The 16017-nt window shown below is 37.9% G+C and overlaps 1 protein-coding gene across 3 annotated transcripts in view; it reads right to left on the bottom strand.

Moving 5' to 3' along the window:
• The window catches only part of NTRK2 (neurotrophic receptor tyrosine kinase 2), a 210728-nt gene that overhangs the window by 164524 nt on the left and 30187 nt on the right, over nucleotides 1-16017 (bottom strand). For all 3 annotated transcript variants that reach the window (XM_086769955.1, XM_086769956.1, XM_086769957.1), the window contains exons 5-6: nucleotides 15766-15920; nucleotides 2469-2605 (exon numbers count right to left, since the gene is read on the bottom strand). In XM_086769955.1, the coding sequence (XP_086626081.1) occupies nucleotides 2469-2605; nucleotides 15766-15920 (292 nt within the window). The remainder of the gene's footprint in view (nucleotides 1-2468; nucleotides 2606-15765; nucleotides 15921-16017) is intronic.

The following is a 16017-nucleotide window of genomic DNA, read 5'->3' as shown; positions in this document are numbered from 1 at the left end:
AATTAAGGTAAGAATTATGATTCTTAGAAGTTTAGATTCTTACAATTCTTAGAAAGCTCAGTGCCCACTTACAGTCTTAAATGTCATACTGAATGAATGAATATATATAACACTGAATAAAGTACATAGGGCTGAATTACAAAAAAAAAAACAAACTAGCAAAGCTAGTTGTTAGAGACTGTTTTTCTTAAATCAGGCCCTTCGTATCATCTCCAAATACTTACTATTTCCATACCTGAATTTTTCATACAATGCAAGACTATTTTCTTAAAAAGGAAGAGGAACCAAACCACATTCAGAAAATAAACAACAATTATTATCATTTTTAAAAATGATTGTTGCAATGCTTTTCTTAGTGTATACATACACTTCAGTGCTGCACAGAATACAAAGAAATAACGAACTGCATCTGTAAAACCACAGTGATCTTCCATAGCAGTCAATAGAGGCATGCGGCAACATTCCTGCATACAGTCCTGCAGGGCCAGAATCTTGAACCTTGAAATGATACCGTAACTCCTCTTAAGTTAAATATCCCTTTGATTTCAGTGTGACACTAGGGGAGGTGAGTGGAAAAGCAAACACTCCATTACACATTTATCTATGTACAACTCTCAAAGGTGAGCAGTGCTCAAAGCTGAACTGAAAGCAGAGGGGCTCAATCACAGGCTCCGGGCTGAAATCTACAGCAAGAAAAATCTAACCAACATTGATCAGATTGTATATAAGCATAGAAACTGAGAGCATACAGTTAGCATTGCAGGACTAGAGTTTAGTTAACTTTTGTTAATGTCTCTCTCTCTGTAAAACAAGAAAGAGAGAGAAAACAGGTAAAAAGCAGCACAGGAGGTGAAGAAAAGGGAAGCAGAAACTGAGATAAGTAAGCTAGAGAAAGGAAACAAAAAAAAAAAAAACACTCACAGAAAAGGGAAGAATAGTTGTGAATAGCAAATGAGGTTTAAAAGGCACTCATTCTTCTGCTACTGAAAAGACTACTGTGCTCCATGGCTAAAGTTGTAGCGAGCCTATATTACGAGCCCCTCTGAAATCTCAAGATGAAGTTATGCCAGGACAGAATATTTCTGGAAAGCTTGAAGCAAACTCACCATGGCATTTCAAAGATAGGAGGGTTAAGAAAATGAGGTGATCTCACTTTTTGAACAGCATCCTACATTTGTTTTGGCTCATAACTCAAAAAAAAAAAAAAGAAAAAGAAAAAGAAAAGAAAAAGAAAAAGAAAAAGAAAAAGAAAAAGAAAAAGAAAAAGAAAAAGAAAAAGAAAAAGAAAAAGAAAAAGAAAAAGAAAAAGAAAAAGAAAAAGAAAAAGAAAAAGAAAAAGAAAGAGCACAACTTGGCAAGGTTCCCCAAACTGTTTTAATTTCTTGTTCTTGATGATGGCTGATGCCTTTAGCTACTTTTACAGATTAGAGAAAATTTTAAAAATAAAATTAGAGTTCTGCAGAGCTCCTACTTACGAGAGCTAAAAGACAGGCTAGTCAAATTCTTTACAGGCCTGATATAATGGCCTCAAGGAAGAAAGTACAAAGGTTACAAGACCCCAGAGGTCCTGTTTCTTATGCACTGCAGGAACAGTTTTGGAAGTACACATCCCTCACTTTGTACAGATCAGGAAGCTTTAGACAGTCTGCACCGTCATGAATATAGGGAAGAGAATGCTATAAGATTGTAAATAACAGAGAGTCTTGCTGTAAATAACAGCAATTAAAGAGGTCAGTAGCTGCATGTTGAAGATCTGCTTGTATGCTTCTCCTTATCAACACTTCAATCAGAAAGAATTTAGTCATTCTATCTCCAACATGCAAACAGCCTAAGGTAGGGACAAAGAATACAAGTATCTCAGAAAACAAAATTCCCCCTGCCTAGATGATTTTATTGATGAAACATCTTCATACTTCATTAAAAAACCCCTGCCATTCTTTTTAGTAAAACCTTCCATTGAATTTCCAGGGCTTCCAGTTGTTGCTTTTTTTGTTGAAGGAAAATTAAACATGCCACAAAATAATATTTGCATCCAAATTCTAACACATCAAACTTTTGGCAGGAAAATATAGTAAAATTAGAGACACAAAGCTTTTTTCATTATTAAGGTAAATCAGACTTATTTTCTGTACACAGTTATCAGTGATAATAAGAAAGCCGTTGTGTTTCAGTATCCCAATTCACCACATCACTTCCAAAAAAATTACAGTACTGTCATTTACAAGTGAATATCCAAAAACCAGAGTGCAATTCAAGGTCTCAAGAAGAGAACGTCTGCCATTCTTCAAAAGCACTGAGGCAGTCACCCTGGACTGAAAGTAACTGGAAAGCAAGTGTAATCCCAAAATTAATTTCCTATTTCCTCTTTTTAATAAAACGTTAACTAAAGATGGACATGAACTTCCATTACATACTTCAGCAGGTATCTCCTGTCTCTGAATTGTCATATATTTAAATACGAAACTTACCTCATGGTTTGAAACAAGATTAGTGAGCACCCAGGAGACATTAGGGGGTGGCCCGCCAGTAGTATCACAGTACAATGTGATGCTCTTCCCTTCCACCACGGTGATGTTGTAATTGCTTAAGTTTGCTGAGGGCAAGTCTATGATAGAAACAACAAAAAAAAAAAACCCCACATGCATTTGTATTTGACAGAAACAATTCTGCTCAATTCTAAGCATGCTGTATAAACAGAAGCAAAAACACCGCTAAATCAGGTATTCACTGTGGTCAGTTACTATTCGGTCAGGGAGTACAAACAGCATCTTTGGAGATATAAAACTACAATCTTTAAGCTGCTATGTAACATTTTTCTGCGCCTCCTCCACTTCACAACCTAAGAAAAAATAATTGCATGAGGAAATACATTAAGCTAATTACACAGAGAAATGTTTCAGGTGCACAAACAGAAGTTATCCTAACATCAGTTTTTAACTTCAAAATGAAAAAAAATCCCTTCCCTTATTTTTAAAATAGGAAGTTTAATCTGTCTCTTTGTAGGAGCTCCAAAGACAGCTCTATTTCCCATGAACTGATATTGTAATATTCCCATTGTTCTCCACAACACTAACAGGAAAATCCTGTTACCTCTCAGTATCACACAAGAGATTGCAGCCCTCTCATACAGAGACACAGCTCACAGAGAGCAAGGCAAAACCCAAATCTCAAGCACAACGTGAGGGAAGTAGAGCACTGAACAGATCAAACCAAAAGAGAGAACGGATAGGAGAGAGGATTAGCAGTTGCATGGAGCTGCTATCCAAGGCACCTCAGCAGACTTCACTATTGCCTTCAGGAAAGCAGAAAAGCAGAAAAGCAGTGAGATGGTACCACTCACTAGGAAACAACCCCAGATTTTGCAAGAATAAGACTCCCCTTCCATTTCTCAGTGCTATAAAACACTTTGTATCTCATTCTTTAGCACCCAAAGCAATGGGAGCTTCCTGAAGAGTAAATGTACGCTGAATGCCTACAAAAATACAAAGAATTATAGACTGAGTCTCTTCAAAAATAATGGCAGCAATGTCAATAGACCTCAGGCAAAGAGGACCTCACATTTCATATGTATTTACACAGCAAATAATTATACTACATGCTAAAAATATCGTCTCTTTCTTAAAAGATACTGTGCCATCATTTGGAGCTGCTACACTCTGTAAAAAGCCTTGGCCTCCTTTATGAGGCTTTTCTCATCAACTGTTCCAGGCAAGTTTTACTTGCAATTTCTCTTCTCAAATAATCAAGCTTGTCTGCTATGGTGGATATGTATGCATGACCTTGCAATTACTTTTTCTGAAATATCAGTTCTTTTTGTTTTGGTTTTTTTTTAGTTAAGAGTACAGTAGCTTCATCATGGACTTGCAGGTATGGAAGGTTAGCAGAGACTTTTTGCTTATGTAAAAAGTCCTACACAAACAATTAACCATCAAATCAGTGTGAACACATTAATATGTTTGCTAGAACTTCAACAGAAGCTATAGGTATTGGAAATCTCCATTTAAGTTTAATTAGTTCAATTAAAATTACATGAGAGGAAGTAACACCAAAGAGAAGAGAAATAATTTTCCAAGCAATGCTTTCCTGCCTAATAAGATCTGGAGATCAGCAGAAGTATACAATAACTGCTTAGGCAATTCTCCCAGTGCTTTAAGTAGTGCTGTAATATGATTCCCGTTAGAGGCATCATGGATTTCTTCTATTATGTTCACTTTATAAATCATACGTTGAAGTTTATTGAGACAGAGCTGGACAGTTTGTATGCTTTGATGCAGTAATCTGTTAGCAAAGGTAGCCATCTGCTCTTGCCTGCTGTGAATTCAAATCTCAGCAGTGTCTGTCAACTAGCTGGGCAGGAAATAAAACTAATCTTAGGGAACATTTAGATATTAATTATGCTGGTTAGGGAACAAGGAGAAAAGTAATGAGATCATTTGCTTTATAAAGTTACACTTCCACACCACCTCTGAAAATTGTTCCAACTATTCTTGCCAGACCTGAACACATGAAAAGATTAAAGCTCCCCACTTCTTCCTGGCCCTAGCACTTGGGACAAGGTCTACGTGACAGATTAGTGTTTCACGGTGCAAGCCTGCACAGCTCCTACTAATACATTATTTCACATGAAACCTCTCATGCAAGCAAAAATAAAAACAACTCTGGTCTCTTAGAGCCCTTCTTTAGTAGCTGTTAAGTTCTGAGACAGCTTCTTCCAGTGTGTTTAGTTACAGGATAGGCAATCAAAGTTTAATTCCTCTGGTACCGGTTCTGGTTCCCACTCAGATCTAGTGCTGTTTAATTTTCAAAAGTCTGCACATGTCACACTGGTGTTGTGTCTCTGAGGGAAACAGCTACATCATTATTGTATCCTGTCAGAAGGTTATAAAATAATAGTGCTTATTATTCTGTAGAGTCCTAAAGTTACACTAAAAACTAGTTGCAAGACTCGGCAGAAAACATTACAGCAAAAAAAAAGGTATAAACAGAACAGAATAGAATAATCACATTATTGTGTGTAGTTTTTTTACTCCACTTCCCAGTTACAAGAGAGGGTGGGAAACACATAGAAGAATTGCCTTGAGATTAATTTTTTCTGATTCAATATCTTTAGTCAGTGAACTTTAACTGCAAGGTGATTTTGGCTTTTATTTCCAGCAGCACCCAGACCTCTCCACAGCAGAACACACTAGATGAGAAGTGGCTCTGTTTGGAAAAAGCAGACAGTAGCGTAAAAATAGTGCATCTAGAAAACGTGATACATTGGACTTACAAATAAGGCCATAAAACTAAGAAGTAAAATCTGTACTGAAAAATAACTGTATTTTTCTGAAATATAAAAAACTGAAAAATAAATGTATTTTAAAAACCACAATGCACCCTAACAGATGCATATGCTCAGTGTGCATTCTCAGTGCAGCGTGAGACCATTTATACGAGTCAGTAGCATTTTGACACCTACACAATTACAAAGATATCCATCCACACTGTATTTACTCCTGACTTAATTTGGTTAAATACAGTGTTTTAGATTACTATCACTTCTGTTGGTATGGATGTACACTTCAAAGGACTTTGTATATAGTAATTGATACAAGCAATCTGACAACAGGTTCAAAAACTTTTGTATACTGCCAGCATAGTAAATTTAGACTGTAGCATAAGAGCCCACGTAAGGTAGACATGACATCATCTTTCTACAAGTTTCATCTTGATCTCTGTCAGACAGAGATTACCCTGTGCCCCAAAGACTGAAACACAATACCTCTTTCAAACTTTGATTGCATTAATTATTATAATTCTGGATATCACCAAAAACCCTGCTAGTATCTGACTTATTTTTTAAATTAGTTATATTCTTGGCCTTATATTCTGCAGCAATGACTTTCACAGGCATACTGTCCCGGCCATATCCTAGTGCCATCCCCTTTTACCAGTTTTGAAATTTGTCTGTGACACTCAAATTCATTGAGTGCTCTCCTGTTCTGACAGGACAGAGAAAAGAGAGTTTCTGAATTACCTTAAGACCACCCTGTTTTATTTTGTTTTCTCAAATCCCCTTCCTTCTCAATAATCTGTCCAAAGCTTTTCAATCTCTACAAAAACGGAGGACGGGACCTGCTACTGAGAGTTTTAAACTGTAATGTAGAGAGAGTCATGCAGTTCAATAAATGAAAGCGTACACTAAAATCCATATGATTCATTACGTATGGGTGTATAAAAGCTATGTTGTTTCACCACATGCAGAATATCGCTTCTCATATTCAAATCGATAACACTTTATTCCCTGGAATAAGCAGCTCTGGATTAGAGTAAGCAGTCACTTCCCTCACCCCAGCACAAGTGCACACAACAGAGAGTATCATCTCATGCTTTAGAAGGAGCAACCCCTCCTTTAAGTAAGGGGGAGGAGGGGGGGGGGGGGCTGCTATTTACCTTCACAGACTATCATTAGTGCAAACTGATGGCCCGAGGGCATCAGACAGTGGAACTGTCAAGCATCACTAGGGAATGACTCATATCTTCCCGGTGCACAGCTGAGACTTCAGCAATCACAAAACCAAATGCTTTGGATGAAATTTTCAAAGGTTACTACAGCATTTGGCTATGCAATGGAAATTAATAAAAAGAATGTGCCTAAATTCTAGAGGGCTTTCAAAGTCTTCAGGCTACTACTTACTACTTTCTCCAGAAAACTTACATGGGCCTTGGTAGAGCCAGAGTGTCACTATATGTCAAAGGAAGGAGATGACCTAAGTAAGAAATAACGATGTGCTAAAACAAACTGTAGTCTGTAACTCGACTCTCAGCACCAAGCCACTACAGCCTAGTACACTACAGCAACTTTTAGAAGAAGGTCTTAAGCAAGGATAAAATAATCGACCATTACATCCAAGATGTTGTTTCACTAATTAACTATCTTCGCAGTTACAAAAATTTTTATAAAATTATTATTATTTACTCTTTCAGCTTCAACTTTCAACTGTTCAGTTCTGGGATTTGTTCAGCTGCTCAAAAACCTTCACCAAAAAATGCTGTCAATATGGCCAACTAGCCTCACTAATGCCTAAGAAATGATATGATGAAGAAATGAGCACCTGAGAGAATACCATAAATCTAATATTGCATTCATTTATGCCACCCTTTGCACGCTAAGCCCCTGATTTTCATCAGCCTATCGACAAACTCCCAGGAGTCTAGCCATGATGCAGTATCACTAAATGGTTTTCAGCATGGCCCGTGACATCTCTTTTTTGCTTGGCACCTTTTTGCAGGTCAAACTGTTCCGTGATAAGAACAAGCAGTTACCAAGAAAAATTTGGCAATTTTTTTTCTCAAAACTAGTCAGCTGCATCTGAATTTTAATAAGGACATTTTAATCCTTACCTGGAATCCTTAATCAGCTTTTTAATAAATATATCGGTCCCAAAATGATTAAATTACTACTGAGCCAGCAACCATCTATCAAACTGAACCATGTAAAGGCAGACTACCAGAACCAGTGATGAATAAAATATCCCCAGTAATTTGTAGGACACAGTGGCCCAAATCCAGTCTGCTTGCCTCACATAAGGTTTCAATACAGTCCAAGGTTCTTGGCTTCCCTGGTTTTCCCTTTTCTTTCTAGGGAGAAAACATACAACTAATTACAGCACTGCAGTACAGCTTGGTAACACCCACTACCTGTACTGTGTGGAGCCTGGAAATGGGATGGTTGACAATGCAATTTGTTAAGAACTGTGCACATAGATCTGCAAATTTCAGAGGTCTTACTGGCTCCAAACAGGTCGTATCAATGTAATATGTAAGAAAAATTGAGTTTTCTTATACCAGTCTATTAAAATTCCACCTTATTAGAAAATACAGTAATGCTTACAAATTCCAACAGTCTTTTCCTATGGGCTTTTATGGGTTTAAAAAACAAAGCAAAAAACTTTCTAGTAATTCTAGTTATAAAGCTAGGAGCTGTTGGATATGTGACACACCTCCTGCGTTTCACTTAGCCACTGTGTGCAACCAACAAGCTCTGAGCCAAATTTCATCCATGGGCTAAGTGGGCGTGTTTCCACTGAAGTCTGCAGAATGACAGGTCTAAAAATCAGCCTGGTTTCAGCTTTAGAGAACTACAAACAGGATATCCCAAAAGTCTACAAGCAAAACATGAATTTCCTGTTCTATCACAACCACAAAATCAAAATGCTCAATACATAGAGATAATTGCAGAAATCTCATAGAACTTATTCCAAGATGACAACCACAACCTAATACAATGAAAATAAAATATGTTAGGCAAATAAAACACAGAATTAGCAGAAAGGAGAAACATTTTTAAAAATTATCATCTCTCATATATCTTTTTTTTTTCCTGGATCCCAAAGGTCACATTCCTCTCCTGCTACAGGGAAGAGGAGCCCGCAACCTGTCATTTCACTTCTCGAACCACCAGGCACTACTCTCCATTTCTCTATGGCAACTTCGCCATCATGCACAAAAAACTTCAAAATTTCCCTTGGATTCAAATGAAAAGTAAAGGCACTAATCTGAAAGGTGTAAAGCGGAAAGAGGAAAAGGAATTCTGGATTATGATCCTTTTCCCCAGCATATTTCCATACTCTGCCTACTGAGTGTTAATGTAAATTAAAGAAACTGTCCCAGATCAAAACCTCTTCAACTCTTTAGGAGAATATATAGCCACTGAATAGAGCACTGAATAACCACTGAATAGAGACATGCTCACTATGTGGCACAGCAAATCTTAATGGGCGTTTTCCACAATGACCATGGTATTTTGCACAGGTCTGACAGGATTAAGTTAGAATAGTCTCAAACACTCTACAGTTTGGTAGTGAGGACATTAAAAGTTGTCCAACCTAAAGTTGTAGGTTGGATTCCTGAACTGAACCTGAATCCAGAGAAGGATGACAAAATCTCCTCACATAGTCACTATTGGTTTTTTTCATCTAAAAAAAAAAAACAGGGGGAAAAAAAAAAAAAAAAAAAGAAGTAGTTCTTATGATACCCTCCTGAAAGGAAAAGTACAAATTCCTACTGTTGGGAGAGATGGTCTCCAACCATAGAGGCTTCTTGCCAAAGCCCTGAGAAGAGTCATTCAGAACAGAGTTTAGGACTTTCCCATGCCTTCAGCATTTCCTTATGAGCAGCTGGAAGGCATATGCACACTGAACAAGCTCATTTTGGACCTCTTCTTGCTAGATGTGCTTGCTGCTTCAGCATACCTTCTTAGAAGTCCACTCTTGTTTTCTTACCACACCAGACCTGACACTCACAACACCCACCACATTAAGTCTATGGAGGAACAGCTTTCTGTTGGGAAGCAGAATGCATGATGTGGCAGCTCACTGAACCACCCAAATATTTAAAATACTAAAAGAAATTTGCCTCCCATCATGACACATTCAGCTGGGAACCTTTACTGAAAATAATCAAATAAGTAGAGCCCCTACCGGAAGACGATGAGTCTTTAAAATATGCTTTTCCAGAGCCAATACACTCTTACTTTGCCTTTAAACACCTCATCACCCCCTGCTTAACTGAAATTATCACTAGAAGCAAACTTCTGTAAGTAGAGCCAGTGTGTGCTGCAGCAAAGACTACAAAACTTGCTAACTCATCTTCATGATTACAGCAACAAACGCAACCTCCGCAGAACTGTCATCCCATCCACGGCTTCAAATGCCATCACGAATGCCATGAAGGCAAAAACCACCAACAGCCGTGCACCAAAACAAACTCACTTAGACAGCAAGCTGTCTTCTGCAGTCAACTTGTAGAGAAGCTTTGAAGGTTGCTGCTGACATTTCAAACCAGATGAAGGGCTTCTGTTTCCAAGGTTTACAGCAGCTCCTTACCTTCTGCCCAGGACCTTTCTTCTAAGGTCCCTAGGCCTGACCTGGGTTCTAATAGGAAGCTGCTGAATAGGAAAGGATCTTGCAGCACCTGAATCATTTGATTGACTTCATCACCAGTATTAATATCAACAGTTTTTCTGCAAGAATTTTCAGATTGTATGTTTCCATACAGGCTATCAACCTTATCAACACTTTCCTTGCTAGCAGTCTCTTGAAGGTACCCAGTCATGTTTCTCTCAAATTCCCTGAATGCTTAAGGAAATTAAATTACATCTGGCAAAATTGTTCTTAACTGGTATTTAAACTTCATTTTATCCACAACAACTTTCAAAAGAAAACTGAATACACTCAGTGCAGTTGGATGAATAAAGCAGGAACAAGCTTAACAGACAAACCGAGAGCTAAATAGCCTTTGTAATGCAAGTTAATGAGGCCCGAACTACCTTATGCAAACCTCTAAAAAATGGCTTCTTACTCACTAAGTGCATGTCATGCAGTTGTAATTCCTAGGTCTTTATTTGGGGAATTTCATGTGTGTCCAGGAAATAACTGAAAATAATGCCAACCTGTCAAATATTGCAGTGTGATAAATGTGATCCTGAAGCAGGAACATTTTTGTAACGAGTAAAATGATGGGTTTCACTCTTCATACTAAGTATACCATATACCAAGTATATGGCTGAAGGAATGCCTTCATGAAATGTCTCCACTTTTAAAGTGAAAAAAGTACTTTCTTTAGACTTCAGAATACAGTTATCTAGTCGTCACCTGATTACATTGTAAGAGCAAAGTAAGAATACTGCCAGCCAAGAGTCCAACAGCCGTTTTCCCTCACTAGACCGGTACTCCACACTCACGAGATGCGTCCAGAGAATACCTCTGCAAACTTGCACAATGCACTTAGTTCAGAAACAATACTTAAAGGATCAAGACACGTTTCTTTCCTTAGATAGTGCCTTACTTCTTTCTATTTCTAACCTGCTTTGTATTATAAACCTGCTTCATTCAAGTTAAAGCAGAAATTGAATCAGAATTGTAAACCAAAAATCTGCTTTTTTTAAAAAAAATATGAGACATTCACATACACCACATACACTCAACTATCATAATTCACAAGCTCTGATTTACATATGTCTAGACATCTGCATGACAGTTACAGGTTGCTTCACGAACAGATAAAAGTCTGCATGCTTACAAGGAAGTTATGTACATGTATTTGAAAATGAGATTCCTGTTGCCTTTTCAAACATCCATAAATTATTGTTTATTTTCACTTAAAAGCTGGAGTAATTAAAATTGTTTTAATTAAGTTCAGAAAATTCTAACTCAACTTTGGAGCAACAGTGAAACCCCATTACTGTCAAAACTCTCATAAAAAAAAACATTTTTCATGCAGCCTATGATCACCGATAAGAATTAAAACTCTTACAGAGAAAATAAGAACAGTTTGCCACCATACATCATGCATAACATCTAGTTCTTGAGCCAAAATAAACAACACAGGCTAGAGCACCCATGAATATTCTGAAAGGTAAACATGGAGAACATTTAAGGCTTTTTTTAAACTCACTTCATTCTGCCTGTAATGTTCTCCCTCTGACAATCTTATCTGTGAAGTCTGGCTGATAATGGAAAAAAATGTCAACACCCACTGGATAATGCCTTCGCTTGTGGTTTTAGACTGCATTGTACTGTGATTGCCAGAGATCTAATGCTTATTTTATTGACTCACTAATACGACAAATCTTTTCTGTAAATTCAAAGAAATAAACGCATCAATCCTTCAGTTTGCCATTTTCCCCACCCTAGACTGTACAACCACCTGCCTCCAATCTGAAATTACCACTTACTTATTTACCTCTAGGACAAAAATCTATCACCTGAAAGAAACTGAAATTAAGAGAGATCCAGTCCATTTGTAGTGATCTGAACAACTGCCTGTAAAAATTCATCGCTTTCTCAATCGAGCAAGAAATGAGCAACTCATCTCTTTAGACTGTCATTCCACATTACAGAGACTTCTAAATTTTTGTCCGTCATACACAAGAAGCAGGACTAAGAGCAACACCACAGTATTTCACGCACAAGAGAAGAGACAGCCAAAAAATTTTAGCATTCATAAAATCCCATAGTTCTCAGATTAGACATTTCCGCTGGCTCACTGCATATGTAAACAAACAGCCAGTTTGAACATACGTTTGTTATATGTACAACAAATTAGGACATGAGACTAATTTGCTGCTTTGTTCAGCAGACTTTAGCTAACATGCATAACCAGTGACAAGAAAGAAAACATCTGCAGAAATAATATATGATAAATAAGCATACAAAGCTGGGACAGTAAGCAAAACCGAAAGCCAGATCAAGCACCACACCAGCATATACAAAACAATTTGATTAACTAAACTGGCCAGCTAAGGCACAATGCCATTACCAGACTGAGGTCCAGAGCAACAAAAAGTCCACACAGGACTGCAAAGACAGCTGTACAAGACAGGACTCTCCCAAAAATACCACAGGAAAAAAATACTTCTTTTGGCATCAGTGAGTTCAATGACAGCAGCCAAGTAACTGAATGTCTACCAGAAGGAGCAACCAGCACCTTAATAATCAGTCCCAAAGACATGGTCTTGCCTCCTTGGCACACACTGAGTTCCAGCTGATATGCAGACTGATGGATTTCTGAATGACCTTACCCCAGGCATAGGACATGCCTGCCAAGGACATAATACACCAACAGCAATTGCTGACAGATCTTACAGAACTAGTATTAAGAACAAAGTGTTTACTTACTTAGTTCTCTTTCTTCATTTTCTAATGCTACTTATCAGGTCGAAACAACAACAACAACAACAACAAAAAAGAGGATGGCTTATGTGGTGATGCTGTCCATCTTGTACAGACAACCAGCAAATGCTGTGAAAATGGCAAAACTAACACCACCATTCCTCTACACAGAAGGCTCTACTAATATTACTGTGGCAGATGCAACTTCAAAACCTTTGACATCGTCATTAAGTGTGAATTTAAAACTTAAAAGAATCTGACAATTTTCATCATACATAAATACACTTCAAATGCAGTTGAAAAATAATTCTGCAAACATCATAACAACTGACTGACACTTTTAATATTGCAGCTGAAAAGGATCTTCTAGACAATAAGTAGACCTGACTTTAAATCTCAAGAAAAGAAATCACAAAGCTGACGGCACCTATTGCAGCCAGCCTTTAATCAGCATATTAACAAACATTTCCACTACATAAACAATAATTAAAGTACCACAGAACTTTGCTAATTTTCACATCAATTACCTACAAACCAAAGTCTTATGATCAAGAAACCACAGTGGCCTGTTCCAACTTCCCAGCAAGAGATTTATTAACAGCACACAGTAGCAAGACATCCTATTACCAAGACATTTACCACATACTGTACAGGCCACTTACTATAATACTATGAAGTAATTAATAACATCTGCACATACAGAAGATAGCATGTTTGCTTAGTTTCTAAATAAAAAAAAAAACTAAACAAACAAACAAACCAGAGACACGGGATGAAAACACTTCATTAGCGGAGAAAATTAGAATACATTTTATTAACAAAATTCAGACTCCTGCATGCGCAAAAATTTCTCTTGACATCAACAGGAGCTAAAAAGGTCACATTGTTCACAGGAAAAAAAAAAGTTCACATATGTCTAAAGCTGAATTCTTCTTCTATTTTAGTTCTACTTATTAGCCTCTCAGAAGGTTCTAGAAATGAAATAAACCTGCTTCATCAGTGGGGTTTTTTAAATTGTCTTGTCCTTTTAAACACAGAAAAATATCTGCAGAGATACTGAAAGCAAGAGCCACACATTGGATCTTTCAGGAGTCTTCCAGAACACAGCCCATGCTTGCCAAGGCGGTCATTCCTCTCCACCTGGGATTCTCTATGCTGTGCTTAAGAAAAGGCTGTGTTGTCATCTTTATTAAAAACCTATGTTCTGCATTTGTTCTTTTTGAAAAAGGTAAATTAAGGGGGAAGACTCATGAAAATAAAAGGAAAAAAAGGCAAAAACCCAAATAGGTAAAGTTCAGTAATATTTAGTCCCTGTAAACTAGCATAAATAATTTGCAGGGATGTGCTGACATCCACACAGATCTTCAGCAGAATGCATGTTTTCCATATGCAAATTCCACATACTGCAAATTCCAATCTGAATGTCGTATATACTCACCTTTCCTCCTCCTCTTCCTCCTCTAGTTGGAAGAACCACCTTCCCTTCTCATGGCAAGCATTTTAGTAAAGATATGCCCACAGGATGCATGCATGCGTACACACACATGCACCTACACAGCATCAAGAGGTCAGAGACAAGTCTGTTGTGATTATAGATGGTAAAGAGCTCAGAGGAAAGAAGTAATGTCTCATAGGTTTAATTCTAGGTATTTAACAAGAAAAGTTTTTGAAGGAAAATCCTAGCTACCTGGTAGCATCTAGATGCGTCAGCCAAGAATATTACAAAAGACTATGCTGGAGTTCCTAGCTTTTGCTAGGAACTTTTTTTCATCCCACTAGGAGACCCTTCTACACCCAGCAGATTAATCTACCTTCTAGTCCATCCAGCTAGAGCAGATGGTTGGGTCCGTTTAGTTCAGCTTGGTATCATCTCCCACTTCATGTAAGTCCAGTTCTGCAAGCACTCAAGACCCCCTGAACAGGCTGGAGTTTTTTTGATCACACCAGACACCAGCATCCTTTTTGTCATGAATGCACCACCATGCCTGGTCTCAGCAGGAAGCTGGACACAAAACCAACAGTATGATACATGGCCATAAAATGCATTACTGCCATTAAATGCCGCATGTATTGGGTCTGCAGCAGCTCCCCTCTATGGCTGTTCCTCGCGGGCAGCTGCTATCATAGGATGTCACATCCTCCAGTGGAGAAAAGGACACTCAATGGGTAAAGACAGAAGGGGAAAAGGTATCATTTTTCTGTTCCTCTGCTATTTACCTTCACTTACAGCTTCCCCAGTCCAAATCAGTCCTCCATGAGGATGCCTGTGCTCCCTTTCCTTCTTGCCCGCATGCTGCTGGGCACCCTGGCTTCCCAATCTGCAAAGGAAACTCCAGACTCCAGCAGGTCCCACATCATATCAGAAACACTTGGCCTCTGCCTCTCCTACACAGAGGAGAAATCTATTCAGCTAGCAGGTGAAACCTTTCACCAGCTGTCCCAGGACCATACACAGGCAGCAAAGCTGTATACCAAAAAAGGCCATACTGCTGCATCATTTTTCCACTATCTCCACATGTATATAAGCTATCTGCAAACAATATGCTGTAAAATAATACAGGCTTAAGCTTGTTACGACTCTTTTGTATAGGCTTTACAAGTGAACTCATAGAGTTTTATCTGTGTAAAGAACAGAGGTATTGCTAATCTGTCTCTACTGGCAGGCAGTTCTTCTGAATTTTCTTCCTATGGTCCTAGCACTAGAGTTTGAATTTTTGAAGGAAAATAAAGACCTCATTAACCATAAATACCTGAAAAAAAAATTCAAGGAGGTAAAATTCTGTGTCTGTTGTGCTTGGAAGCACTATTATTTAGTTTAACAAAGGCTTATGCATTTTACACAATTCTTGTGTGTTATCTATAATTGGTGTTCTGTTTTACCACACTTGAATAACGGTACATTCTTAGAGGATCAAGTTAAAAAAAACCTTTACGTGAAGCTCCCGGAATTATTCCATGTGGAGTGAAAGACCACTGAGTGGATAATATCTCTACTGAAACTCTTTCTTTTAGCAGCACTGTTGTCATCCTGATAGATATCTTGTAGAAAAGCACGTTTGTTTTTCCCATCTCATAATAATTCAGCAGTAATTTTATGTTAAAAGAGTATTACCACAGTTCGGGACCTTCATATCCAGCAACGCTGTCCTCTTGTTGTTGTCGTCTATGCAATATAAATCCTGAGTTTCTGTGTAAAACTTGGTTTCTTGAAATTTCTTGATCCACATAATTTCACACGAACACTTGAATGGATTGTCCACCAATATCCTATAGCAAAAAAAAAACCCCAATCTATTTAGAATGCAGAACGTGTCATGCATATAGAATAAAATGAAGAGCAGGGGGACTCCAAGCACTCAGCTTG

The sequence above is a fragment of the Chlamydotis macqueenii genome, chromosome Z (genome assembly GCF_036417535.1).
Source record: "Chlamydotis macqueenii isolate bChlMac1 chromosome Z, bChlMac1.mat, whole genome shotgun sequence".
Taxonomy (NCBI): Eukaryota; Metazoa; Chordata; class Aves; order Otidiformes; family Otididae; genus Chlamydotis; species Chlamydotis macqueenii.
Note: the sequence above shows the minus strand (reverse complement) of the source record. Positions and strands in the feature narration are given on the sequence as shown.